Genomic DNA, 27161 nt, shown 5'->3' on the forward strand with positions numbered 1-27161 from the left:
CCTCCTTCCCTCCCGGGGGAGACCAGAAGAAGGAGGAGGAAGCAATGTTTTCTCCAGGTCTCCTCTGGCCCTCAGGGCAGGCTCAGCAGCCCTGTCTCATGTTGTATTGCTGACTGCTCCCTTGGAGGAGCTCAGAGGGGGCTAGGACGGAGAAGAGGCCAGATGACCCTAGGCATTTGCCCAGGGGGGCTCCCAGGGACTCCACCTCCCTCCACCAACCACGGGCCTCCCAGTGCCCTGACCACAGCCCCCCAACGCTGCAGGGTGCCCCCAGCAGGAGGGAGGAGCAGCGAGAGTTAATGGCATTGATGGGCATGGGCATGAGGTTTGGGCAGGGCAGGATCTGCCGGGAGGTAGGTGTGTGTGTGTGTGTGTGTGTGTGTGTGTGTGTGTGTGTGTGTGTGTGCGTGTGTGTGTTGTTGCACAAGTGGGTTGCCTGTCTGGCACTGTAAGGGACAAGAGGGTATGGGAGACATGCAAGGAAGATGGCAGGAGAGAGTTAAGAGAAAGGGTAAAGGCGTAAGAAAGGCAAGAGGGAGGGGGAGGGTCCGTCAAGGGTGCTAGAGGGAGAGGGGAAGGGAAGGGGCAGACGCTGAAGGAGAGCCCACCCACCTCCCAAAGCTCCCTCCCCAGGACTCCCCTCCACCAACTCCAAGGAAGGAAATTAGGAGGCCACTGCAGATAGGTTTGGGTCATTTCCACATGCTTTATTCCAGCAATCAAAATAATTAAAAACATCTCAAATTATTATACACATACAAAATAGGTACAGAGTCTCTTGTTTCCTCCCACCCCTAGGGGGAAAAACTGCTTTGTGCTTTGGGAAATTGTGCTCTGAAACCCAGTGAGAGAGAACGCAGAACAGACTACAAGAGAGGCCGCGAGGATGGGATGCAGCTGACAGGGTTTCAGAGGCGGGAGAGGTCGGGGGAGAGAGAGGAGAGAGGCCTGAGGTGGTGCGAGGCGCCGCCGAGGGGGATGAAGAGAGGGTGGAGAGCAAGTGACCCTGTCTGGAGCCGGCACTCTCTCCCCCACATTAAATAGCACCTTTAGAAAATTCACGAGTCCCCATCCACGAGAGAAAAAAAAAAAAAAAAAAACAAAGAATAAAAAAAGACTTTGAACAAAAAGGAACATTTGCTGGCCTAAGGGGGGGGTGCGTTTCCACTTCCATAGCACCAGTGATTCCCTCCCCACCCCACCCCATCACAGAGATGTAGCACCTTTGATATAAAACGGGGAGCCCCTTCCACCCTGCCCCCATCCCGCCCCCCACGCAGTTGCCCCGGTGACACACAAAGACCAAAGACGAGAACGAGGTAGTCTTTCAGCAACACAATTACACAAGGAACAGAGCAGTCTCTCCCACCCAGCTGGGTAGCACAGGGGGATTGGCATGTTTCTCAAATCCGACGTTTCTGCTCTGTCTTGGCCCCTCCTGACTTTTCTCCAAACCCGGTGGTGAAGGGCCAGTGGTGCCCCTGGCATGCTCCCCCTCAAAAACAAAGAGGGGTATGTTGCCGGGGCAACAGGGATGCCAGATGGTAAGGCTTCTTTGGCAGTCTGAGAACTCCGGGTTCCCCCAGGGCTCGGGGGTTCTGGGTGAAGGGAATAGGCTGGGAGTGTGGGGGCCACTTGGGTGTTTCAACATTGCCTTTGGTTGCTGGGCAGACAATGCATTGTTTCCTGCGTCTTTCGGGGAGACTTAGATTCGGGGAGCAGTGGAGGGGAGGCCCCAAGAAGGCATGGAGAAAGGAGCAGAAAGGGCAGCGTTGGGGTGTCATAAGCCCAACGGGCAGAAAAGGACTTACCCCCACGTGGGTCTTCAAGCAAGTGGACCAAGCTTCCTTTTTTAAAAAGTTATTTATTTATTCTTTTTTTTTTTTTTTGGTAAGGTTGAATGCAGTTTTGGTTTTTGGTCATATTCAGTTGGTCAAAGATAAAAACTAAGTTTGAGAGATGAATGCAAAGGAAAAAAATATTTTCCAAAGTCCATGTGAAATTGTCTCCCGTTTTTTTGGCTTTTTGGGGGGTTCAGTTTGGGTTCTTTGTTTCCAGAGTCAGGGGCAAGTGGGTTGGGTGGGAGGGAGCCAGGTTGGGGTGGAGGGAGTTTACAGGAAGCAGACAGGGCCAACGTCGATGCCGAATTCCTGGTCTGGGGCGCCAACGTCCAAGGGGGCCACATCGATGATGGGCAAGCGGGAGGTCTTGGTGGTTTTGTATTCGATCACTGTCTTGCCCCAGGCTCCGGTGTGACTCTGGGGTGAAAGGGAGACAATGGGAGAGGGGTGTCACCAAGTGGCAGTGAGGGGGTGGGGGACTGAGCCTGCCCGGAAAGCCAAAGCGCAGAGCGGGGGCCCTGCTGGACTCACCGTGCAGCCGTCGTAGGTGACGCTGTAGGTGAAGCGGCTGTTGCCCTCGGCCCGGATCTCAATCTCGTTGGAGCCCTGGAGGAGCAGAGCCTTCTTGAGGTTGCCAGTCTGCTGGTCCATATAGGCCACGCTGTTCTTGCAGTGGTAGGTGATGTTCTGGGAGGCCTCAGTGGACATCAGGCGCAGGAAGGTCAGCTGGATGGCCACATCGGCAGGATCGGAGCCCTGGCCGCCGTACTCGAACTGTGGGAGCGGAAGAGCGAAGAGTGAGTGGCTGTGTTGGAGCCTCCGGTCCTGGCCTCCCCCCCGGAGTCCCCTGAGAGCATCCTAGTGAACCTTACGTCCAGAGGTGGCATCCCTTGCCCCCAGGCACCCTGTGTTTGACCCCGTATCAAGGACCCAGGTCTCCTGCCTCCCAGCTGATCACACTTAGCAGAGGTCTGGTCCACCCAGGACCTACCCTCAGGCCCTTCTGAGCCCCGGGCCAGCCCATCCCCTAAGAGCGGCTACGGGATCGAGCTCACGCTCACCTGGAATCCGCCGGTCATGCTCTCGCCGTACCAGACGTGCCTCTTGTCCTTGGAGTTCTTGCTGATGTACCAGTTCTTCTGGGCCACGCTGGGCTGAGTGGGATACACGCAGGTCTCGCCTGTCTCCATGTTGCAGAAGACCTTGATGGCATCCAGGTTGCAGCCCTGGTTGGGGTCAATCCAGTATTCTCCTGCAGTGGGGCAGAGTGCGATGGCGTCAGGGGAGGTGCGGGATGTGGGCGCCTCAGGGCTCAGCCCCGCCGCGGCGGGAGGAGGCACAGCCGGGCCAGCCCTTACCGCTCTTCCAGTCGGAGTGGCACATCTTGAGGTCACGGCAGGTGCGGGCAGGGTTCTTGCGGCTGCCTTCAGGGCTCCGGATGTTCTCGATCTGCTGGCTCAGGCTCTTGAGAGTGGTGTCCACCTCGAGGTCACGGTCACGGACCACGTTGGCATCATCGGCCCGGTAGTAGCGGCCACCATCCTGAGCCTTCTCTTGAGGTGGCTGGGGCAGGAAGCTGAAGTCGTAACCACCGCTGGGAGGACCAGGGGGACCAGGGGGTCCGGGAGGGCCGGGGGGACCCTGCGCAGAGAGGGAGGAGAGGGGGGATTACCGGGGTTCAGTGCTTTCGGGGCTGGAGGGCCATGGGCAGACAAGGTGGGGGACCACATACAGCAGGACCAGCATCACCAGTGCGACCACGAGGACCAGGGGGACCGATGGGGCCTGGGAGACCGTTGAGTCCATCTTTGCCAGGAGTACCAGCGGAGCCAGGGGGACCCTGCAGGGAGGAAGCTGGTTGGAGAAAGCCTGCCAGAAAGCACGGGCCCACCCCAGCTCTGGCAGAGAAGCCCACAACCCACTCTGCCTGGGCTCTGATTCCTCGGCCTCATTACGGCTCACTCCCACAGCTGGGCCAGGAAATTTTGTGGGAGGAAGCAGTGGGGAGGGGGAGGCGAGGGCTGCATAAGGTGGTCCAGAACCCCCTTCCCTTCTTTCATCCCCTGCCCCAGACCCTTCTCCAGAGAGGCAAGGGACCCAGGAAGAGCAGATAAATAGAAGACACAACTCACGCGGGGACCAGCAGGACCAGAAGCTCCGGAGGGACCTTGCTCACCAGGAGAGCCCTGAAGGAGAGATGCGAAGACAGTTTAGGCCGAGTGTAGGTCAAATGTGGCCAGCAACCACCCCCCTGCCAGCCACCTTGTTATTCTGGAAGTCTAGCCCCAGGGTGTCCATAGGCTGAGACCCCTCCCACGATCCCTCGTTGCGCACCCCTCACTCTCTCAGAGGCTACTTGGAAATACCCATTAGTCTTCAGACCCCAGTCCCCACTAGGGAGGAGAAGGACGGTCCAGAGAGAGAAACCGAGGCAAAGTGTCCTCCCCCATCACACAGTAGGACTTGGGGAGATGATAAAAGAAGACAAGATGGCAGCTGGGCGCTGGGGAGGGGCTGGGCATACTCACGGGAGGGCCAGGGGGACCCTGGAGACCAGAGAAGCCACGGTGACCCTTAATGCCTCTGTCGCCCTGTTCGCCTGTCTCACCCTTGTCACCACGGGGGCCTTGGGGTCCCTAGAAGAGAGATGGGGACAGGCTGTCAGGTGGAAGTTCTGTTAGCACTGAGGGAGTGCAGTCCACATCTGGACAAGGGTTCTGAGCACACAAGGGCCAGAGCAGGGCACTTACGGTGGGGCCGCGGGCACCAGCGGGGCCAATGGGACCAGCAGGACCAGCAGGACCCTGGGGAGAGCAAAGAGAGCATTAGAGCATTAGATCCTGGTCAGGGAGAGCCCAGCTGAGGGCTGGCACGGCCTGAGCTGCAGGTGAGACCCCCCCCCTTGGCCAAATCCCTCTTTCCTCTCATCTTTTCCCACCATATCCGTTCTCTCCTGACCCCAGGTGAATCTTCGTGTAAATTCAGGCCTCACGGAAGCTGGGGCGAGCACCTGGGAACAAACCCCATTCCTCGGGGGAAGCGGGACTGTCGGGAGGAGGGGTCTCAAGGCTGAGCTGTGGCTCAGTGTTTCCAGGGAGGCCAGGGGCCCAGACATCTTGCAAGGCCTCCTCGTCTCCCCTGCTTAGGTGAAGCCAGGTGTCCATCTGCAGACCCCTCGGCAGGCTGGAGAGTCCCTGGCCTGAGCAGAAACGGTAAAGCCAGAGCCCAGCTACTTACAGTCTCGCCACGATCGCCGCTCTTGCCAGCAGGGCCGACGGGGCCGGGGGCACCAGGGGAACCAGGAGCACCAGGGGGTCCAGCAGGGCCGGTCTCACCACGGTCACCCTGAGAGGGGAATGGGGGTAGGAGGGGAATCCGGGTCAGCCCCAGCTGAGAGGGCCAGGTGGAGCGGCAGGTGGGGCTGTGGCCCCAGGGTGCAGCCGTCTTACCTTGGGGCCCGGAGAACCATCTCGTCCAGGGGATCCTTCGGCACCAGGGGCTCCCTGCAGAGAGTAGGGGAAGGTGAACGGCAGCCAAGGGGAGGGAGGCTCAGGCCAAGGCCAAGACGGCCACACCGACGGCACTGGCGTGGGGCCGGCAACCGCTTACCTCACGTCCAGACTCGCCAGGGGGTCCAGCCAATCCGGGGGGGCCCATGGGACCAGGGGGGCCACGTTCACCACTTGCTCCAGAAGGACCTTGTTTGCCGGGTTCACCCTGAGGGAGAAGAAAGGGTCAGGCCAGGGATGGGGTGGGAGAGGACCTTAGGGCCCGCCTCCTCTGTCCCCGCTGACCCCAACACCCCCACCCTGCGCCCTCCAAGTCCTGCAACTGTTCTCGTCTGGATCCGCAAGGTGAGGGGGCACTCACAGAGGGGCCAGGAAGACCAGGGAAGCCTCTTTCTCCTCGCTGACCGGGCAGGCCGACCACGCCACGCTGTCCAGCGATGCCCTGAGGTCCGGGAGATCCAGGAGAGCCCTGTGGGGGATGGGTGGGGGTGAGGTGACTTCCAGTGGCCAGGGACGCTGCCCCCACTCTGGACCCGTCTGGAGTGTAGTGCACTTACAGCAGGTCCATCAGCACCAGGGGCTCCTTTCTCACCAGCGGGGCCAGGGGGACCGGGAGGACCGACTTCCCCAGCACGCCCAGCGGGGCCGGTCTCACCGCGGGGGCCTTTGCTGCCTTCTTTGCCAGCAGGACCAGAAGGTCCAGGGGGTCCAGCATTTCCCTGGTTGGGGAGAATTGGGGCCGTCAGAATCCATCGGATTCCGGAGCATTGCGGAAGCCGTAGTCGGGCCCACCGCGCTCCTGACGGCCTGTGCCCCATACCCTCCCAGACCGGTGGAGTCTCCACCACAGACACTTACAGAGGGCCCAGGGGGACCAACTCGGCCAGCAGCACCAGGGAAACCAGTAGCACCCTGGAGAAAAGGACAAAGACGCAATCAGAGGGAGGACAGCCCCTCACCTGGCCCAGCCGCCCCATCTCCAAACGCGGGCTGGGGAGAGCCTCGGCCGAGAATCAGAGTGAGATACTCACAGGGGGACCAGCGCTGCCACGAGCACCTTTGGGTCCGGGAGCACCAACGTTACCCTGTAGGAGAGCACAGAGGCGTCACGGCTGGGCCCGTCCTGGATCCAGCCTGCTGGCAGCTCGGGGCCTAGACGGCGAGATACTCACAATGGGGCCGGGAGGTCCAGTGGGTCCAGCACTGCCAGGGGCACCAGCATCGCCTTTAGCACCAGCATCACCAGGTTCGCCTTTAGCACCAGGTTGGCCATCAGCACCCTGGGGGAGGAGGGAGTGTGGTGAGTGGAAGGTGAGCCTAGGAAGTCAGCTGAGGAAGGACAGGAACTCCAGGCAGGAGACAATTCCCCCTCCACCCCGCTTCTCTGAATCAGGCCAATGCCTCTCTCCTCATCCAGTCACTCAAGGCCCCAGGGCCTAGTTGGAGATGGAAGATGAAAGGGATCTTGGTACTCACAGGGGGGCCAGCGAAGCCAGCAGGGCCGGGGGGACCAGGCTCACCACGGTCTCCCTAGAAGAAAAGGAGGCAAATGGAGAGATGCCCTGATCTGGGGGAAGGTGGGATGGGACGGACTGGAGGGTGGGGAAGGAGGGCCTGAGGAGAACTCCACAGGGACCAGAGCAGGTGGGAGCCAAGGTGGAGGAGGGCCAGAAAGAGGACCAGGGGCGGTACGAAGGGAGAGAAGGCTGGAGTATGGAGCCATAACTGGCTCTTCTGTACTTACGGGGGCACCACGAGCTCCAGTGGGACCAGCAGGGCCGCTAGGACCAGTTTCACCCTGAGAGGGAGGGACAAGAGGTGCAGGGTCAGGGGCCCATGCTGAATACTCCTGGCGGATAACCCAGGAGAGTCCTCCTCCCTCCTGGCCCCCCACCTTTGGATCACCAGCTTAGCATGGCAGGAGCTGCCTCCCCCTGCAGAGCTGTGCCCAGGCTTGCTGGGGAAGCTGTGTGTTAGGGAAGAAGGTGGGGAGGCAGCCGTCTCACCTTGTCACCAGGGGCACCAGCGGGGCCAGGAGGACCAATGGGACCAGTCAGACCACGGACGCCGTCTTTGCCAGGAGCACCATCAGCACCTTTGGGACCAGCATCGCCCTAAAGACATAGGAAAGCCTGAGACTTCCAGTGTGGGGCAAGGAGGTGACCTATGGCATCCTGTTTGTGTCTGCCCTGCCCCCACGTGTGCCAAGGACTCAAGATCTCTCAGGGGAAAGGTGCCTGTGTGGGGATTCCGGGGAACTTAGATTAAGAAGCTCCTGTTTTGTGTAGAGGAATTCCTCATCCAGGAGCCCCCCTCCCACCTCTTGTTGCCATGGTAACACATGGGAAGGGTGGGGCCTGGACTATAGGTAAGGATTCGTCAGCCAAGAGGCCAGAGAAGAAGGAGGATTAAGGAGAACAGGGAAAGACCCAAAGGAGTAGAAAGAGAGATGCTGAGGGATCTGAAGCTGAGAGAGATGGGAACCACACAGGGTTCGAGGGAGGGGGGAGTTCAACTTACTCTGTCACCCTTAGGGCCTGGGAGACCTGCTGCACCTCGTTCACCAGGCATTCCTTGAAGGCCAGGGGCGCCCTGGTTACCAGGGGCTCCAGGGGCACCAGCATCGCCCTGTATGACAACCAAGAAGATGGGAGTCTCAGAAGTGGGTCACAGCTTTGAGCCCCCTCTTAATTTCTCCCAGGCTTGGTTCTGAGGCCAAAGACAGGTACTAGCTAAGAGGAAAGGTTCACAGCCCAGAACTTCAGGCTGCACATGGACCCCCCCAGTCTTGTCCCCCCATCCCTCCCCAACATCCAGCCGGCTTTGGTCACAGCCAGGCAGCCCCCATCACAGGAAGGGTGAGACCTGGTCCCTGTGCTGCCCTTACCTTAGCACCATCATTGCCAGGGGCACCGTTGGATCCACGGGGACCTGCAGGACCGGAGGGCCCTTGCACACCACGCTCGCCGGGGAAACCTCTCTCGCCCTAGAAGGAAAGGACAGGGCCCATGAGGCGGCTGCAGAGACGGGGCCAAGCACGGGGCATGTTGGCAGAAGCAGCAAGAGGCTCTACTTACTCTTGCTCCAGAGGGGCCGGGGGCACCAATGTCTCCAGGAGCACCCTGAGCGGGAGGGAGGGACACACAGTGAGCAGAACCCACCTTGGTCCTCCCAACTAGAAAACATTCTTGTCCACCTGGGGGCTAGCCCTTGGGGTCTGTGATTGGAGACCAATCCCTTCTCAGCATTGAACCGGGATTATCCCTCTACTCCTCCTCGTGAACGTGTCACCCTCCCCAGACTTGGGGTTGAGGGAAAGCCAGAGTATTCCAGCAGCTCTAAAAAGAAGTCATCCAGGCCAGCAGCCATGCAGCTCCTTCCAGATCCTATCACACAGAGGTGCAGCTCTTTGCTCCCCTCTGTGTAGCACCCTTCATGATGGGAAGTCCTTCCTCGAGTCTAACCTTGATCCCTCTAGTTGATGGTTGTCTGATTAGCTAGGGGGCCGGACTCTCCCTCTGTATTCCCTGCACTCCCCATCTCTTCAGCGGCCTGCTACCTCTTACCTGTTCACCGGGTTTGCCTGCTTCACCAGGAGGACCAGAAGGGCCAGGGAGACCCTGTAGGTGGGAAATGGGGGAGGGAAGCGAGGGATTAGAATCTGGAAGAGGTGTTGCTCATGCCCCTCTTCCAACACCCTGACAGCCGTGAGGCCTCACCTGGAATCCGGGGGAGCCAGCAGGGCCTTGTTCACCTCTCTCACCAGCAGGGCCCTGCAAGGAGGAAATGCTGCAGTCATGGGAAAGCTCAGGAGAAGGGGGACGGGGGCTATCTCCCCTTTCCTGCCCCACAGCACCCCCTCCCCAGGCCTCCCCGTCAGGGACACTCACAGCAGGTCCGGGAGGTCCCTGGGCTCCAGCTTCTCCGTCTTTGCCAGCAGGACCCTATGGGGAGAGAGTGAAAAAGGGGTCAGGGTGGTGAGGTGGGCGGGCAGCTGAGGAGGAGAGCACAGGTAGGGGGCCTGGGGGCTGGGGGTCCTGACGCCCTGGGGATGGGCTGGAGCCTCCCGCATCCCTCCTGCAGGATGTAGGGATGTGACGTGGGCGGAGGCAGGGAGGGGATAGGGACCAAAAGGCGATACTTACAGCAGCGCCGGGGGGTCCAGGAACGCCTCGTTCTCCAGCCTTGCCGGGCTCTCCCTGTGGGGAGACAGAGTTAGGGTTGAGGGAGCTGAAGTGGGGAACCGGGGCCTCCTGGGTCCCTCCCGTTTACTTTGAGTGGCATTTTTAAGGAGCTTTTGAATCTGTCAATCAGCTCTGGCCCCTGAGGAAGGCCTTTGCTGGCTTCCACTGCTCCATCTCTTGGCCTCTCCCTGAGCCCTCTCCTCCCAGACGACCCGCCCCTTAGGCCCCTCTCTCCACCCTCTTCCCTTTCTTCTCCCCATTGTATGCCTTTGGTGACCTGAGCTGCAAAGGGCTCTCATCTCTTCTGATATCTTCTTTTGAACCTCAAAGAACCCACCAAGATTTGGGGCTAACTATCATGTAAAAGGCCCATCCTATCCCTGTGTGCGTGTGCGTGTGCGTGTGCGTGTGTGTGTGTTTGGGGGCCAACGATACTTATTTCCAGGGATAGAGCAATGGTAGTAAAGCCAGGAGAGGTCTCTCATTTTATGGAATAGGGAGACTGAGGCCCAGAGAGGGGCAATGAGTGGCTTGAGGCCACACAGCAAGTCAGTGGCAGAGGTGGCCCCAGAGCAAGGACTCTTCCCCCCACCCCCACCCTCGCCCCAAGTGTGTCTGTCCCTGTGATACGCCTCACTGAGTACTCACAGCAGCACCTTTAGGCCCAGGGAAACCCATCACACCGGCCTGACCACGGCTACCAGGAGGGCCTGGGGGTCCGGGGCGGCCATCTTGACCAGCAGGACCCTGAGGATGGAAGGTACAAAAGTGGAGGTGAGGACAGAGGGTGAGAGGTCAGGAGACTGATGTGGGCCTGGGGGAGTGATACTTACAGGGGGGCCAGTTTTGCCATCAGGACCAGGGCTGCCAGGGCTTCCAGTCAGACCCTAGGGGGAGCAGAGAGGTGTGAGTGGGGTGGGGGATAAGGGTGGTGGAAGACGGGGAGAAGGAGAGTGGAGGCTGGGGCGGAGGACATTCTAGAAGGTGGATCTGTGGTCCTGCTCCAGAACCCTCATAGGATGGGCAGGGTCATGGGCCAAGCCGGGCAGAGGGCTGGGCTGGGGTCTCACCTTGGCACCAGGCAGACCAGCTTCACCGGGGCGACCAGCTTCACCGGGAGAACCTTTGGGGCCAGCAGGGCCAGGAGCACCACGTTCGCCAGCGGGACCCTGGTGGGGGAGTCACAGCAACAATTAGGGTCTCTTTATCATGGGCTGGCCTCTTCTTCCTCCTGGGCTGTGGGTGGTGCTTTGAGAGGCAATGGTGGTGGTAGGAAGGTCAAGGTGAGGCTACGTGTGAAGAGAGAGGTCTGCAGCCCCAGTGTGGGCACTAATGACTGGGCGGTGGGAGTGGGAGACGGTTGATTACATCTGGGAGAGGAAGGTAATGTCCAGGGAGCGGCAGGGTTAGCCTCCCACCCCTGAAGAGAGGTTACCTTGGGACCAGCAAGACCATCTGCGCCAGGGAAACCGCGGCTACCGGGTCCACCCTGTGGGAGGAGAGGAGGTCAGTGAGCTCAGACAGTGGGCACCAGGCCGGCTCTGGGGCTGAGAAGGGGGCGCTTACACGCTCGCCAGGGGGTCCAGGCAGGCCAGCAGGTCCGGGTTCACCTCGGGCTCCTCGCTTTCCTTCTTCCCCAGCAGGGCCAGGGGGACCTTGAATACCAGTGGGGCCCTGGAGACGGCAGAGAGGAGGGGGCAGCCTGTGGTGAGGGGCTGTCCTGGTACCAGCTCCAGAGCAGGCTTGAGGCTGGGTGTCCAGGACCAGGGGCTCCCATTCCTCCTTGGACCTCCCCCAAGGGGCTGCTGGGGGACTTACGGGCTCTCCCTTGGCGCCAGTGTCTCCTTTGTTGCCAGGAGCACCAGGTTCACCCTGAGTGGGAGGAGAGGAAGATGAGTGAAAAGTGGGGATGCTCAGCTGGCCTGGATCTTCATGCTTCCCAGACAAGGGCCACGGGAGCCAGCTCATGGGGTGGGGCAGAAGAGAGAGAGCAGTACTTACGCTGTTACCCTTGGGACCAGGTGGGCCGCTGGGACCCTGGGGTCCAGAGGGGCCTCGGGCACCCGGGAAGCCAGGAGCACCAGCAATACCAGGAGCGCCCTGCGGGAGGCAGAACAAGTTAAGCCCAGGAGTGGAGGGCACAGGGTGGGCGGAAGGTGGGCACCAGGGACGGCTCTGAAACCTGCAGGATACTTACATTGGCACCTTTAGCACCAGGCTGTCCATCAGTACCAGGGTTTCCCTGTGACACAGAGAGAGGTGGGTGAGTGACAGGCAAGGACTCTGAGTTAGGGACAGGCATGGGGGTACTGAGGAGGTGACACTTACAGCAGGGCCAGTGGCACCAGCAGGGCCAGGGGGGCCGGGCTCGCCACGCACACCTTGGGGACCTTCAGAGCCTCGGGATCCTTGGGGACCAGCTTCACCCTGGATTGGAAGAAAGAACCTGTCAGGAGCCACCCTGGGAGTCCAACCTCATGGCTGGATGGCAGGGGGTGAAGGGCCATGACAGGAGACCAAGAGTCAGGACTCCAAGATCAGAGAAGGGGACCCCAGGACAAAGGTGTTGGGGACTGGGCTTCTCTCTTGATTCTGGGTCCCTCTGGTTTGGGGAGCAGGGAGATGCCCACCCCTTGGCCTGTGGGAACCCTGCTCATTGGAGGGTGGGGGGTCTCACCTTAGCACCAACAGCACCAGGGAAACCAGGAGGACCAGCGGGGCCAGTGGAACCCTGTGAATGAAAGGGAGATGTTAGTGAGAAGGAAGATGGCAGCCGCAAGTCACACCCTGGGACAGAAGAGGCCCTGGGGTTCAGTCCTGCCCCTGGTATCAGACCCAAGAGCTGACACTGAGACCCCTCTGCAATCCCAGGCACTGAGGTCTAAGGGCTGTACTCACAGGGGGTCCAGCAGCACCAGTAGCACCATCATTTCCACGAGCACCCTGCAGGAGAGAGGGGAAAGCCCCAGTTACATTCACGGAGCACTGCTCACCTCAGTCCCTTTAGCTCCTGGGGAACCTCTTCCAGAACCTGGAGTCCCCCAAGGGGCCAGGAGTACTTACAGCAGGGCCAGGGGCTCCAGGGCGACCTCTCTCACCAGGCAGACCACGGGGGCCCTGACAACAAAACCAAGAGAAGGCAAGTGAGACAGCAGACACACCCCTCTCCCCAAGCCCCCATCTCGCCCTTACGTCCTGTTCCCTCTCTTCCTTCTACAACTGGACATACTCACCATCTGACCAGGAGCTCCATTTTCACCAGGGCTACCAGGCTCACCCTACAGAGCAGAGAATAGAGTTAGAAATTCATTCATGGTGGGACTGCAGGGGAGGTGGAGGACCATGACAGTCACACAGCTTCTTACCTTGGGACCAGCAGGACCAGCATCTCCCTTGGCACCATCCAAACCACTGAAACCCTAAGATAGGAAGAGGGCCAACGTGAGATCTTGTGGAGACTGTGGACAACCTTGACAGCCACCCAGACCTCATGAGGAACCTCAGGAGGTCATCATAGCTATCTCCCTGTGTCTGAGCTAGACTAAATCCCAACTGGCCCAAGATCTCACTCCATCCCTTTATTGGGATTTCCTTCCCAATGGAGGGAAGTTCTCTTTGATGTCTACTCTCTATCCCTTGGAACTTATATAGCTGCCACCCACCACGACGCACACCAGGATCCTTTGGGGAAAGGGTTGGAATGCGATACTGGGACTTTGGGAACTTAGATGACACAAAGGTGACTCACTCTGTGTCCCTTCATTCCAGGAAGGCCAGCCGTTCCGGGCAATCCCCGGGCCCCCTGGAGAGAAAAGAAAAGGACAAAGGCAGGGCTGTTAGAAGACACCACTGTGGACACAGCTCCCAAGTGAAGCCCAAATGCAGCAAAGCCTGGAGGCAGCCACGCCATCCTCCTGCTCACCTGAGGTCCAGGAGGCCCGCGCTCACCAGGACGACCAGGCTTTCCAGCTTCACCCTGAGAGAAAGAGAAAAGGCCATCGTGCCCGTGCCCCCTGAGTTGGAAAAGTATGGAAGGCCTGGGTCTTCCTGGAGTTGTTGAGGGTCAGGCTTAGGGGCCCAGAACCTTATCTCAGTTTAAATCTACCACGCAACCCTTGCTTGAATTTTGCGTCCCTCCAAAGGAATTTCTGTTTATTTCTGTCACCAGCATCTTAATCTCACCACGTGGAGTGAGAATCTGAGGTAAGTGGTTAAGCCTGTGGGAAGCCATTCACATCAGGGGATGGGGTTGGGGACTGCTTTAAGGTGACTGGGGTGAGGGGAGGGACAGCCACCTCTGTTAGGAAGATGGGGAAACATCCCAGGAGGCTCCTTGTTCAAGGGCAGTCCCATGAATCAAGGAGAACATGCCCTTCTTTCTCTGGGTATCACCCCCAAAGGTGGTGGGGGCACTGGGATAGAGATTACAGGGACCTAACACATGGAGAGGTGGTGGGGGTCAGATGGTATCTCTTTACCAGGGCTACTTACATCATCTCCGTTCTTGCCAGGGGGGCCAGGGGGACCACGGGGACCCATGGGACCCTAGAGGAGACAGGAAGAGAGGATGTTAGAATGGCCAGGATAAGGAAAAAAGAAGGGGAAGGCTAGGATTGGAAGAAGGAGGTAAGAAAGACCCCAGATGGTGGTCCTTCGATAGGAGAACCCATGTATTTGTAGAGGGAGTGTGTATTTGCATAGAGAGTACAAGTTGGGGAGCACTTACTGAGGCTCCAGGCTCGCCAGGTTCACCAGGGGGGCCTTGGAAACCTTGGGGACCCTGGCAGACAGGGAGAGAGGGGTAGGGTTAGAAGAGTAGGTCCCTGCCAACCTGTCCCTCATCTCACCAAGAGATCTCTGAGCACCTTCCCTGCCCTCATGCCAGTCCTCTTTCCAAAAGTCCAGAGCCCAAAGCGGTGTAGACAGCCTGGATACTCACAGGTGTGCCAGGGGGGCCAGGGAGACCACGAGGACCAGAAGGACCCTACAGAGGAAAAAGAAAGGGAGGCCATAATGAAGCCTCTGTAGGAAAGGTTATCTCCCATGGTTCCCATTCAGACCACCCAGTCGCCTGGCATCCTCTCTGGATTCTGAGGTCCCAAAGGTCTTCTTGAGCTCCTATGTTATCTATGCCACCCCATATCCCTTCCCTGGCCTATCCTGTCTGGATCCTCATCTGCTCTTCTTCTGTCCTCCACATCCCTCGCTGGTGACTCACCATGGGGCCAGGCACAGAAATTCCTGTTGATTTCTCATCATAGCCATAAGACATCTGGGGAGCAAAGTTCTAGAAGAGAGAGTACATGAGAAAGCAGGGTCAGGGCAGTGAGTTGAAAGGCAGAAGATATCACCAGTAATGGGAAAAACTGATATCACGTGCCTCCTGATGTGACACGCTATGCAGGACAACAACATGACCTGTGGCATAGCCCTGCCCAAGACGTACCACTGGAATGTAATCATGGAGACATATCCAACCAACCCAATTTAAGGGACAGTCTACAGAACAACGGGCCTCTTCAAAAAATTTCAGTGTCATAAAAGACAAAGAAAGTCTGAGGAATGTTCCAGGTGAAAGGAAACTAGAGACATGACAGTTAAATGCAATTCATGATCCTGGCTTGGATCCTGGAACAGGAACAACAACAAAAAAGCTATAAAGACCATTATTGGGAACACTGGTGAAGTTTGAATATGGACTGCATAGTAGATAATAAATAGTACTGTATCAATGTTAAATTTCCAAAATGTAGTCATTGTGCAACGCTCATGTTAAGAGAATGTTCTTGCTCTCAGAAAATACATGCTAAAGTATTCAGGAGCCAAGGGACATAATACCAGCAACTTACTCTCAAATGGTTTAGAAAAAAAAAAAAACCCAGATGATTATATTTATACACAGAAACTGATAAAGCAAATGTGACAAATCGTGGATATGTGAAAGTTCTTTGCATTATTTTTGCAACTTTTCTCGTTTTCTTCCTGTAAGTTTGAAGTTATTTCATACTATGAAGTATGCCATCTGCCAAAACAACCCCAACAAACTAAAAACCCCGCGGTGGGGGGGTGGGGGCGAGGTGACATAAGGCCTTCCACGAACGCCTCGACTCTCCACTTACTCCTCCGAGGCCAGGGGGTCCGGGAGGTCCTGGGGGTCCGGGGGGTCCGGGAAGTCCAGGTTGTCCAGGAATGCCATCTCGGCCAGGGGGGCCAGCGGGTCCCTGCAGCGGGAGAGGGCGGGCCGGTTGAGCGCAGGCCAGGAACCACGCCCACCTCCAGCCCCAACAGCCGGGAGAGGGCACCGCTTACCCTTGGGCCTCGGGGGCCAGTGTCTCCTTTGGGTCCCTATGGGGTTGGGGCAGAAGAAACAAGAGAAGCCGGGTTAGAGAAGGAGAACCGTGAAGAGTCTTGGGCGGGGTGGCGAAAGTCGAGGGCAGAGGATTACCTCGACTCCAGTGGTTTCTTGGTCCGTGGGTGACGCTAGAAGGGGGGGGCGGGAAGAGATTCGGCTTAGAGGCAAGGTTTGCTCCAGGTGCTTCCGGCAACAGACACCTCCCCTGCGCTGGGCAAGGGAGAGCCCCCGCCCCCGCCCCGGCCCAGGCCCCGAGCTATACCCTCGCCTTCCGGGCAGACGGGGCAGCACTCGCCCGCGGGGACTTTGGCGTTGGGACAGTTCTTGATTTCGTCGCAGATCACGTCATCGCACAACACGTTGCCGTTGTCGCAGACACAGATCTGGCAGGGCACGGGTTTCCACACGTCTCGGTCATGGTACCTGAGGCCGTTCTGTACGCAGGTGACTGGTGGGACTGGGGCAAGAGGGGGAGATGGGGGCTGTCAGCAGCACGCGAGTCCCCCACCTCGGGGCTCCAGGTACCCCAACCCACCGTCCCTTCCCCTCGGTCTTAGAGGCACATTTAGATTTTCCCTTTCCCGCCTCTCCTTTTTTTGTCTTTTTGTTTTTCCTTTCCCCAAATCCTTAAACGCTCATCTGCTCCTCATCAGCGCCAGTGACAGGGCCGCGGCGCCTGGCCAGGGAAGCTATAACTCTTTCCAGTTCCCAGGAATTTAAACAAAGTTTTAGGCCGGGGTTGCTTCCAACTCCAACCCCAGACCATTTGCGCTGAAGCCAAATGAAATAAAAAGCCATTCGGTGGGAGAGTGGGGGGTGGAGGAGTGGGAAGAGAAGCTCCCCAACCAGAGGGCAGGCTTGTGGGGCGTGGTTTGGGTGGAGACAGAAGGAGGGGACGGCAGGAGAGACAAGAGGTCTAGCCCGGATCCCGCCCCATTCCCGGGGCAGGTGGGATGGCGTGGGCGGGGCTAGGAGGATGGGGGAGGGGCTGATTGGCGTGGGATTCCGCTCAGAGACTTGAAGCGTACTGTAAAAGTAGGATATGCCCTAACCTCCAGCGCCCAGACATCTCAAAAGGCCTCTCTCAGTGACACCCCCCGTTTCCCAAAGCCAGCCAGTGCCTCTGGGTCACTCCTTAGCCAAAGAACCAGAAAGTCCGCAAATAGTAAATGAAGTTAGTTAACCACGCCCACCGCGGATCGTCTAGCGAGACGGCCACTAGGTGGCGGGCGACACTAAGCAATTTCCCCCGACTGGCTACTTCTAGAGACTGGGCTACCCTATCTCCAACTTTATTTTCCAGGTCTAGAGGTGGGGTCCGCACCGGGCAACAATCCCGGTCTTCCCGCTCCGGCTCCTGCGCGGGGAAGCGCTGGATAAGGAGGCGCACTGCCCAGTGTAGATCAGCAGAGGGCGCAAGGACTCTGCCTGACCAAGTCCGCGCCGACGAATCTCTTCCTTCAACCCGCCCACGCTCCGCGCCCCCTCCCCCGCTCCGCCCAGCACCTCCGCGGCCCCAGGAACATTGTCTAGCCTGCAGAGAGGGTAAACAATCTTTCCTTATGAATCATCTCATAGCCTTTCTGATCACTCATAGCTTGGGCTCCAAATTCCCAACTCGGCGCCCCCATCCCATCTTCGACGTACTTTCCCCCCACCCGGCGTCCAGACCCCATTTTCCCCGCAGTACTTCACAGTGCGCGCTCAGAACTCCTCCTGTGCCAACTCGCGCCGTGCAGCATCCTCCCTTCTCACTCCTGGGGGGCGTTCATCTACACCCTGACCCAGAGTGCGGTCCCTTCTATCCCAGGGCGCCGAGGACAAGCCCTCACCATCTTCCTTCCATTCCTGAGCCTCCGGAGCATCCCGAGTCTCAGTTTAAGTTGCGGACCCCTGGGACCAAACGCAGGGCAAGATACCAAGCAGCCCTAGACTCCCAAAAGTGTGGGACTTACTGTCTTCTTCTTGGCCTTCTTCTTGGCCCTCCTCTTGGCCGTGCGTCAGGAGGGCGGTGGCCGCTAAGAGGAGCAGGAGCCGGAGGTCCACAAAGCTGAACATGTCTAGACCCTAGACATGTAGACTCTTTGCGGCTGGGGTGGGGGTTAGCGTCCGCTCATGCGTGGCCTCACACTCCGCGTGCCTCCTGCTCCGACCCCGAGGAGAAACTCCCGTCTGCTCCGACCACCGGCCCGGGCCCCTTTTATACCATCCTGATGGAGAGCGGGGAGGAACCCTGCCCCTGGGAGAGGGGGAGCCGGCTGCCCGTCCCCCAGCCAATCAGAGTTGTCTGGCCCGGCCCCCAATTTGGGAGTGAGAACGGAGAGGGGGAGGAGGAGGGAAGGGAAGGGAAGCGAGTCCACCGCACATCTCCCCCCTTCGCAGCTCTGCCTCCCCAGCCCCCCAGCCCAGCCAGGGCCAGAGATGATGCCGCTGGGATGCGGCTAGGTCCTCAATATAGTGTGGGCTAAAGAGTGGGTAGGGGCACCTCTTCGGCTTTCTTCCTGGGACCCCCGACCTGGGGGGCGGAACTGGAATTGGGGAGCTGGTTTGGGAACATTTCAAAGATGGAAGGATTGGGGGTGATTGGGAGAGAGTTCTGCTGGCCATGCCTCGTTCACCCTCCTGACATCGTTGGCAAGAGCTAGGGGATGGGTATGAAGAGGCCAGCTGGGCACCCCTCTAAAGCAGGAGAACCCAGAAAAAAGATGTGCCTGTTTAGGGGTGTCTTCTGGTGTGGCTGGGGTATGGAACTTAGGAATATTTGGGGAACAGGTTAAGGACTCATTTGTAGACATTAAGGATCAGATATGTGGGGATGGGTGCTAGCAAGAGGTTTTTTATTTCAGGATGTCAATTCTTCTGCCGTGCCTGAGGCTCCAGGATGAAGTACAATGCTCTCCCCAAACCTCAGCATGATTGAGAGAGATGGGGCGGGAAGGCTGAGGCACTGGCTGAGAAATTTGACTACGCGGTCTCTCCAGAAGGAAGCTTTGGTGTTGAGTGATGGGGCAGCAGGGTTGTGGTGAGAAATCGCTAAAACTCTTCCACGCTGGGGGGAGTAAGTTTGCATGGGGAGGGCTGTGGTCACTGGCGACTTCGAAAAGGGTCTTGTGTTAGGGTCTGTCATGGCCAGTGGCCAGGCCCTGGTTAGAGACCCTTCTACCCGGCGCAGCCAAACTGGAGAGAACTGTGCTGGAGAGCACTTGACCAGAGCGAGGGTTCTCCTTCTGGGGGCTGCAGAAAGCTCTGTCTCTGTCTGCACCTGGACTCAGGGTTGGGGACATACGGGAGAATTTGGGTGTCTGGGGGAGACTTGCCTTGGGGGTATGAAATGGGGTTGCAGGTGAGTGACCTTATTCTAGAGGATGTTTCCCACCGCCTCACCTCTTTCCTGAAAACCCAGGGCATTGCTCTTTGTCCCTGGAACCAGGAGAGAATCATCTACACCCTGAAAGGCAGTGGGGACCCCAAGAACAACAGGCTATACTTGGAGGAGATGCCTCCAGAAGCCAGTGTCCTCCCTTCTCTAGGTCCCAGCCTCCTGACAGCGCCCGACCCCAACCCCAATCTATCCGGGCGGCTGATCCTGCCAAAATACGTGGACCCAAGAGAAGGCAGTGACGATCCCTTTGCGGAGCCCCATCGACTCCAGTCCCTCCTGTGCAGCTCCCCACCCCCACCACTCCAGAGCTGCAAACGTGGAAGTGGGGAGTCCCGCCTCCCCCAAACCATCCAAGATTCCATTGCCTCCCCCTGCCCCTCTCCACGCCCTCCCCCAGCTGCTTTTGTGCAACGAAGGCAAAGGAAAAAAAAAAACCAAGAGAACAGAAGGGGAGGGAGCCACGTCGGCTGGCCGGCTGGCCGTGGGCAGCCAGGATGAGCCGTGCGGGTGGGGCAGCAGAGGGAGACTGCAGGGGCTATAATTAAAGGGAAAATATAGAGTTTCCAGAGAGGCAGGGCTGGAGACAGCAATGGAGGGACAGGCCTTCATCAATTATCCCCACCATGTGGCAGCAACTTGCGGCCCAGTATCTGCCCCCGTCTGGTGCCAGCTACTGCAGGGCAGGACTGGGGGCTGAGGGGCTGAGATGGCAGTTCCTGCCCCCTCCAGTGTGGGTCAGGGACAAGGAGCGCCCCCTCCCTAACGGGGGATGCGAGCCCTGCCCCTCAGCGCGGTCACCCATTTGGAATGGCTGTCTGGGGTGGAGAGTCACAGGCTGGAGGTGAGGGTTGCTGTGACCTGCCCACCTCCCTGCTTGCTGCGTTTCTGCAGCCAGAAGTACTCCCACCTACAGCCCCCTCCCCACACGCTCCCTGTTCAGGCCGTGCTCACTTGACCACCTTAAAGGAGATTAAGACTCAGAGACGTGGATTGGGACGTGCTACATCGTGGGCCTGTGGTTCTGAAGAATGTTTAGGGACCCCTAGGATTGGGGGGTGGGCTTTGTGCGTATGGTGTGCGATAGCCACCACCCCAATGTCCGGTTGCAGACCTCCGTCCCAGGAGTTGTGGGCAGAAGGTTTCCAAGCATCTTTTACACGTGGCATAGAGCTGAGGCCCAGGGCCTCCTCTGCCACTTTTCGACTTGAAACGCTTGGCGGGCGCCCAGCCCCAAGATGTGTCTTTAATTTCTGCAGCATGACAGTGAGAGGAAGAATGTGCTTGGGGTCTCCTCCCAGCCTGGCTGGGCCTCCTTGGCCAGAACTGAGGGCTTGAGACTTGTGGGGGGAGGAAGGAGAGCAGGAGCTGAGGCCGGAGCGGGAGGAGACGCCACCTCATCTTTAGGAAACTCTGAAGCTCTGGCTTCTTGTGGAATGTAAGACTTTGTCTGGCATTTGGAGTGGGGGGAGCAAAAGCCAAAATCTCCTCCCCCCCACCCCCAAGAAATGGTAAAGTCATCAGCACTTAGGGAAAAAAAATTCCTCAAGAAGAAAACCAGAAGGAAGAAAGTGCTGAGCTCTGAGTTCGCTCCTTCTCCAAATTTCCCCAAGTGCCCTCCCTCAATGCGCCTGTGCTCCCCAGCTCCCCCTCCCCCGGAGCCCCTCAAGTCCCGGTCTGGACTGCACGGTGTGGGGTAAAAGAGAAGAGGCAGCCCAGGTGTTGGTGTACCTGGTGAGCAGTTTGATCAGCCCTTTCCAGCTCTCTGGTCCCCCTGCTGAGGTTCCGTGGCCCTCCTTCCCTGATCTGACCCTTCAGAATGCTCTTCCGCCCCAGACTGGTGATAGAGAGAGGGTCCCTGGGAGAGGGGTTGAGGACAGAGAAGGGGAGGGGGTGTAAGAGTGAGGCTGCAGTGAAGAACTTGGTGTCCATATGTCGCCATTCATGGAGCCTGCACGGTTTGTATGAGGACCCCTGCGGGCAGAGCTGGGGACAGACCCCAGGAGTGGGGGGTTCTCTCTTCTTCCTTTTCATTTGCACTTTCTGGGTCTTTTGGTCCTTAGGTTCCAGGCACAGCTTTCAATGCCTCAGCCTCAACCCAACTCCTTTGGCCTGAGATTTCCCTTCCTCTCTTCATCCTTTCCAGGTTTAGAGGGAAGATGATGAATTAAGTTTGTCCGTGTTGAGTGTTAGGTGCCTATGAGACACCCAGTCAGACACATGGAGGGAACCCTTAGGTGTCTGAGTCTGGAGTCCAGAGGAGAGACAAATGTGGGACCCCCGCCTCCATAGGGTGATGGTGTGGACGGAGTTATCTCCCGAGAAAGTATGGAGGGAGGAGATATGAAGGGCTAGAACTGAGCCTTGAGGACCCTCAGGGTTTAAGGGTTGGGAAGGGAAGGAGGAGCCTGCACAGGAGATAGGACAAGTGTGGGAGAAGTAGGAGGGCAAGGAGGAGAGGATTGCGGGTGTCATGTATGCAGGGGGAAGATTGTTCTAGAAGGAGGGAGAGTTATATGTTGCAGAGAGACTTAGTATGATAGGGAGTAAAATGGTCACTGGATTAAGCAACATGGCAGTGATTGGTGCCCTAAGTGTGAGCTGTTTTGGTGGAGTGATGGACGAGGAACCTGGACTGGAGCTGGCTGAGGAGTGAGTGGGAGGCCAGGAAATGGGGTCAGAGTGCAGACAACTCAGGGGAGGAGTTTAGCTCCGAAGGGGAGGAGAGCTTGTAAGATGCCTCATCCTCCCTCCCTCCTTCCTTCTCTTTTTCTTTCTTTTCTTACATTCCCCCACCCCACCCTTGTCTGTCGTTTTGCCCCTGGCCTCCCTCCTCTTTCTTTCTCACGGGACTCTGCTTCTCTCACTGCAGCTCTTTTTCAGGGTGACGTTTTCGATCTTCCTCTTCTCAAATGTCCACATCCAGTCCCTGTCTTCACTTCGTTTTCTTCTAGAGCGAACCTTCAGTCCGTGCTCTTAAAGAGAAAGCTTCATTTCTAGTCCTGCAGATCCCGTCACGTTCTCCGGGACCTCCCAGGCCAAGAGGGGGAAACTGGGGCAGAGGAGCCAGGGAAGGAGCTGGGACAAGCTGGGAGAGAAGGGATGGGGCATGGTCCTTAGGTGGCGTTAGGACTCCCCAGGCCCACTCCAGCCCCACCAGTTTGCAGCCAGGTCCCAACTGAGAATAATGTGCTGGGTGGGGATGTCGTCAGGCTTGGGGGCCACAGTCCTAGTGTCCACTCTTGTGATCACAAAGCCCATCTTTCCTGCTGACGTGTGAGCTCCCCAGGCAGGGACCTGTCAAGGTCATCATCAGATCACTGGACCCATTTGCAGTGTCTGAAGGCTGAGTCAATTCTTGTTAAAGGCTGAGTGAGTGAATCAATTGAATTGTTATTTTCCCCTGTCTGGCTTGGTTCACTTCTGCCCTCGTTTTATCCCATCCCCTGCTTCTTTTCTTTTTTCTATTCCTTTATCTCCCCCCACCTTTTAACCTTTTTCCTCTTCACATATGTTTCTTCTTTTTCTTAGTTCTTTTCTTCCTCTCCTCTGCCTCTGTCCCATTGGCCCACCCCTCCACCACACACTCCTTCTCCCTCCCTCTTTTTTCTCTCGTATTCTCTTCTGGCATCTCTGGTGCTCCATCCATTCCTGGGGGGTGGTGGCTGTCTCCTGCGTGCATGGACTCCACCAGAGGAGAGAGCTTCAGCAGTCTACGAGAGGGGGGATCAAGGTGGGGTAAGGCTTGCATCACCACCGGCTGTCTGGTTGAAGCGTTCAGGGGCTAGATGCAAAGGTTTCTTTGACCCTTGGATTTGAAAAAAAAAAAAAAAAAAAAGAAGAATGAAGGGGCAGCCTGTGTGGGCCAGAGGCACCTGTCCAAATCCTAATCTGACTTCACCTCACTCCCATCTTCCCACAAGAAATCCTCAGCCACAGATATCTGGTGTCTTTCCTCATCTACATCAGCCACCAGTTCTTCCTCTGGGCAAACCTGGGATTCTGGAGTTTCCTGGATGGGAAGGTGAGCAGGGGTGGATCCCACTTTGCTCAGTTGCACCAGTTCTGGGCAGAGCAGCCCTTTGGACAGAGTCTGGCTTGGACACAGGAAGGATCCAGAATCATTCATTCAGCATCCTCATATGCCAGGCACTTTGCTAGGCACTGGGCACTCAGTGCCTGTTCTCATGGAGCTTATGTCTAGTAGAGACAGACATGAATGAAGTCATGTAAATAAACATGTACTTGCAACTGTAAAGGTTAGGAAGGAAAGGAACACAGAGCTCTGAGTGTCAGGCATCTCAGGCAGGAGGGAGCATGGCGAGTTCTAGATGCTAACAAAATCCGGAGAAGGACAGTGTGGCTGGAGCACAGGAAGCAAAGGCCAGGCGGGCCAAGGAAGCCGTATCAGGAGTTTTAGTCTCTGTCCTTACAGCTTTGGGCCCCACAGAGGGTCTGAAGCAGGGAGGCTCACAATCAGGTCTGCATTTGTCAGAGGTCATCATGGTCACTCAGGGGAGCAGGTACTGAAAGATGGCTGTGATGGCAAGTGGCTACTGCAGGTGCCCAGGTGAGAGGTGATGAGAGTCCGGACCAGGTGGAAGAGGATAAAGATAGAGAAGGGGATGGATTCAAGAGGGGTTTGGGAGGCAGAATTTATAGGCATTGGGATTAGATTGGATGAGGGAGTGTGGAGGTGAAGAGCAGGGATGACTCCTGTTCTTCTGACCAGAGAGACTGAATGGTATGGTATCCTGGAGGAGAGGAGGCCGGACAGGGACCCTGTTTAGGGAAGAAGATCCTGAGATTGGCGCCTACTGCAGACACTCTAGTCAATTCTATTCAGTGAATGGTTACTGCAGACCTCCTGGGGCCAGCCTTGCATTGGGGAGAGCTCTGGGACAACTTCTGCCCTCAGAGGGTGCAGAGTCAGGAAGGGGAATAAAATAAACCCCAAAATGCCTCTCACCCGAGGCAGCACTGGCTGTGTGATTTTGAGTAAGTCACCTCGTTTCTCTAAACCTCATTTCCCAATCTGTGAAATAGGGTAGTGATAAGACCTCCTTATCCAGCAAGGTAAGTGGAAGCCTCCAGAGAGCTGCAAGGGAGGACGAGGATGCCAATGGGAGACAAGGGAGGTTTTCTGGAGGAGTGTGTGCTTTTGAGCTGGGCCTGGGAGGGTTTGAAATGCAAGGTTGGAATGGGAGGGAAGGCATCCCCAAACCTGGGAAGGCTGACACACACACACACACATACAGAGACAGAGAGAACGCACCTGGGGCAGAGGAGATGTGGAAGAGAAGGCTATAAGAGATAGGCTGGGGCCAACTTCTAGAGGCTTGGAATTCAAGGAGAGAAATTCATAATCAATTTGGTGGCCATAGAGAGCCAGTTACTGCTTTTGAGTAAGGTATGGTAGTGAGCCTTTTGCCAAGGACTTGTCCAGAGAACCTACACCTTGACAGCAGACGAACTCAAGTTAGAAGGCTGGGGCCCGTGGGAGGAGGAGGAGGTACAAGATAAGTGAGTGAGATTTGTGGATCTCGGCTCAACAAGAAAATACGGCTTGGGCACAGGCAAAGAGGTAGACCAGATGACCCCTCCAAAGTTGGTGTTCAACTTCCACTAGATCCAGAACCTTATAGTTTCAAGGTGGGAATATCATAGAACAATAGATGTTCAGTTGGAAGGAAGCTTTGAGCTTATTCTGCCCTGTCCTCCCTTCTTTGCACAGAGGAGAAAACCAAGGCCCAGAGAAGGGAAGTGACTTACTTAAAGTCACACAGCTGAGATTCAGGGATTAGAGGTAAGATCTCTGCTGTACTTCAAGAAGGCGGTGGGGGGGGGGAGGGAAGCATGGGGGGCAGGAGCTGGAGGGGCCAGGGAAGCAGCTGGGGTTGGGGGGTAGGTTAACATGATACAGGGATATGATACAGGGATCCCACCCAGACCTGGAGTGGGGGGGCAGGGCAAGAGAATTGCTCCCCAACTCTACACAGAGCCATGTGGCTAGAGGGGGAAGGGAGCATGGTGGGCAGGGTGGAACCGCCACATGGAAGATGCTTGATGTGAACCATCTGGCCTGGGCGGAGTGTGGGCTGCAGAGAGGGGAGGAGCAGCAGACGGGAAAGAGGCTATGGTGGGCGGGTGGACGGCGGGTTGGGTCTGGGAGTGGCCTGGCCCAGAGGCCCCTACCTTCCAGACTGCTGCAGCCCAGATGCCTTCACAGCCACGGCCTGGCCTGTCCAACCCGCTGACCTCATTCCCAGCTCCTCTCCCTCGCAGGCCCCCCTCTGCCTGCCACGTAGACTGAAGTCTTCAGCTGCATCTTTGCCGGGGAGAGGAAGAGCAGAAGGACACAGGCCCCTTGAGCCCAGAACTCTGCCAGGTCAGGCAGACCTGGGGAAGCAGTGGTGTTCCCTGTGTCCCCAGACCACTCTGGGCCTCAGTTTCCCCTCCCAAACAAGAGGCCCGTAATTGGAGGGGGGCATGACGGTGAAGCAAGTTGGAGCGGGCAAGAAGCCAGGGAGGCCACTGAAGCCACCCCCCTGCTTCCTCAGGACTGGAGGCATCATTCTCAGACCCAGGAAGGGATGGCGCAGGACATGCTCCTCTTCTCAGACGGTTCTCGAGAAAGGGAGTTTCCTGAAGGCCGGGCGGGGGCGTCTTCTGTTCTGTGGAGCCTTCATCGCTCCTGCTTGTAGAGAGTGGGATTTATGGCCAGGATGGCAGTGGAGAGGCACCTTGTCTCCCTTCCCTCAGGCACCTCTCAGTGACCTTTCCTTCAATCCTGGCTCCAGGCTGCAGCCTCTCCGGGGCTCTGCCTCTTGACCTCCCGCCTTCCCCTCGCCTCCCGGCCCCCCAGGTCCTGGGTCCTCTCCAGCTGCCCCAGCTGAGCAGGGGGCTGTCCCGCTGCGGCTGCCTCTCCCCAAGGCGTTCCGGGCCTGTGAGTCATCGGGAATGCCTGCTCTGGCTGTAGTGTCTCCTCGCCGGCGTGGACCCTTTTTCCCATCCTCCCCCAAACGAAGGGCAGAGGGAGCCCCTCCCAGGCAGGGGGCTCTGGAGGAGGGGGAGGGAGGCCCTGTGCAAGACAGCAATGAGGCCCTGCTCCGCCAGCGCTGGGAGGAAAGGCTTAAAGGACTCCCCCAGACGCCACCTCACACGTCACACACAGATCGAATTTCTTGTCCTTTCTCCCATTTCCCAGGTGGGGAAACAGGAGGGGCAGGTAGGGGAAGGCCAGGACTTTGGTGGGCTTAGGCTAATCCTCTCCTCCGTTTTAGGGCTCCACTTTGCCAAGCTGGGAAGCCCCCCAAGCTCTCTCTGGAAGGCCCTCCCCACATTGGAGGCTGGGTCTGGCCAGAGAGCAAGAGAGAGGCCGCGGCCGCTGCCGAGGGCCCCAAGGACGACAGGGCCCAGCTGAGCTGGGGAGTCCGCGTCTGCAGGAAAGGAGGGGGCCGGCGCCTGGACCCTTCCCACAGGGCGCCCGCACCCTGCAAAGCTGCCTCCGGCCCCCTCCTCCCCTCCTTCTTCTCCTGGGCAGCCCTGTCTTGCCTCCTTCTCCAGCCTGAAGAAACAACTGGGGGTGGAGAGGAGCTGGAGGGGAAGGGCTGGAGTTAGAAAAGTTTCCAATCCTCTCCTTTCGAATGTGTCTGCTGCCCCCCACCTTCCTCCATCTCCCTCTCAGCCCTGGATTCGTTGTCTAGAGACCAGGGTCTAGGACCGGACTTGCCTAGTGACTTTGGGCCTTTTTTCACTTCCCGCCGCTGAGTCTCAGTTTCCTCATCTGTAAAATCAGAGCCTGGACTGAAAAAGTCCCTGCTGGTGAGGTTGGTCTACGGTTCTCTTCCCAGTCAGACACTCACACATGCACTCACCTGTACCCTCCAACTCACG

At 57.7% G+C, this 27161-nt stretch overlaps 1 protein-coding gene and 1 long non-coding RNA gene across 2 annotated transcripts; one reads left to right on the forward strand and one right to left on the reverse strand.

The window, feature by feature from the left end:
- Nucleotides 1-692: 692 nt before the first annotated feature.
- COL1A1 (collagen type I alpha 1 chain) lies at nucleotides 693-18049 on the reverse strand. The gene is made up of 51 exons (XM_059997551.1): nucleotides 17842-18049; nucleotides 16149-16343; nucleotides 15980-16014; nucleotides 15844-15879; nucleotides 15654-15755; nucleotides 14753-14821; nucleotides 14474-14518; nucleotides 14261-14314; nucleotides 14026-14079; nucleotides 13457-13510; nucleotides 13283-13336; nucleotides 12900-12953; nucleotides 12768-12812; nucleotides 12598-12651; nucleotides 12433-12477; nucleotides 12212-12265; nucleotides 11863-11961; nucleotides 11732-11776; nucleotides 11536-11634; nucleotides 11353-11406; nucleotides 11101-11208; nucleotides 10970-11023; nucleotides 10605-10703; nucleotides 10368-10421; nucleotides 10183-10281; nucleotides 9496-9549; nucleotides 9241-9294; nucleotides 9070-9123; nucleotides 8917-8970; nucleotides 8428-8472; nucleotides 8238-8336; nucleotides 7871-7978; nucleotides 7357-7464; nucleotides 7095-7148; nucleotides 6827-6880; nucleotides 6523-6630; nucleotides 6382-6435; nucleotides 6209-6262; nucleotides 5908-6069; nucleotides 5712-5819; nucleotides 5451-5558; nucleotides 5291-5344; nucleotides 5079-5186; nucleotides 4592-4645; nucleotides 4370-4477; nucleotides 3974-4027; nucleotides 3574-3681; nucleotides 3200-3482; nucleotides 2903-3093; nucleotides 2373-2615; nucleotides 693-2258 (listed from the first exon to the last, which is right to left on the reverse strand). The coding sequence occupies exons 1-51, from the start codon at nucleotides 17942-17944 to the stop codon at nucleotides 2112-2114; spliced, it is 4392 nt and encodes a 1463-aa protein (XP_059853534.1). The 5' UTR covers nucleotides 17945-18049; the 3' UTR covers nucleotides 693-2111.
- Nucleotides 18050-20976: 2927 nt separating this feature from the next.
- On the forward strand, nucleotides 20977-25630 carry LOC132415034 (uncharacterized). Its single transcript, XR_009517071.1, has 3 exons — nucleotides 20977-20999; nucleotides 25000-25071; nucleotides 25551-25630. It is a non-coding gene; the product is annotated as an uncharacterized lncRNA (long non-coding RNA).
- Nucleotides 25631-27161: the final 1531 nt, after the last annotated feature.

The sequence above is a fragment of the Delphinus delphis genome, chromosome 19, assembly GCF_949987515.2.
Source record: "Delphinus delphis chromosome 19, mDelDel1.2, whole genome shotgun sequence".
In the NCBI taxonomy this organism is placed as follows: Eukaryota; Metazoa; Chordata; class Mammalia; order Artiodactyla; family Delphinidae; genus Delphinus; species Delphinus delphis.

What these genes read in the sequence shown, in the direction of transcription:
- COL1A1 (XM_059997551.1), bottom strand. Translation starts at nt 17,944, where the DNA reads ATGTTCAGCTTTGTGGACCTCCGGCTCCTGCTCCTCTTAGCGGCCACC. An exon ending in CTGGTCCCAAGGGTAACAGC is followed by an intron (nt 11,407 to 11,535) that starts GTAAGTACTGCT and finishes CCTCCCACTCAG; the next exon opens with GGTGAACCTGGTGCTCCTGG. An exon ending in ATGGTTCTCCGGGCCCCAAG is followed by an intron (nt 5,187 to 5,290) that starts GTAAGACGGCTG and finishes TTCCCCTCTCAG; the next exon opens with GGTGACCGTGGTGAGACCGG.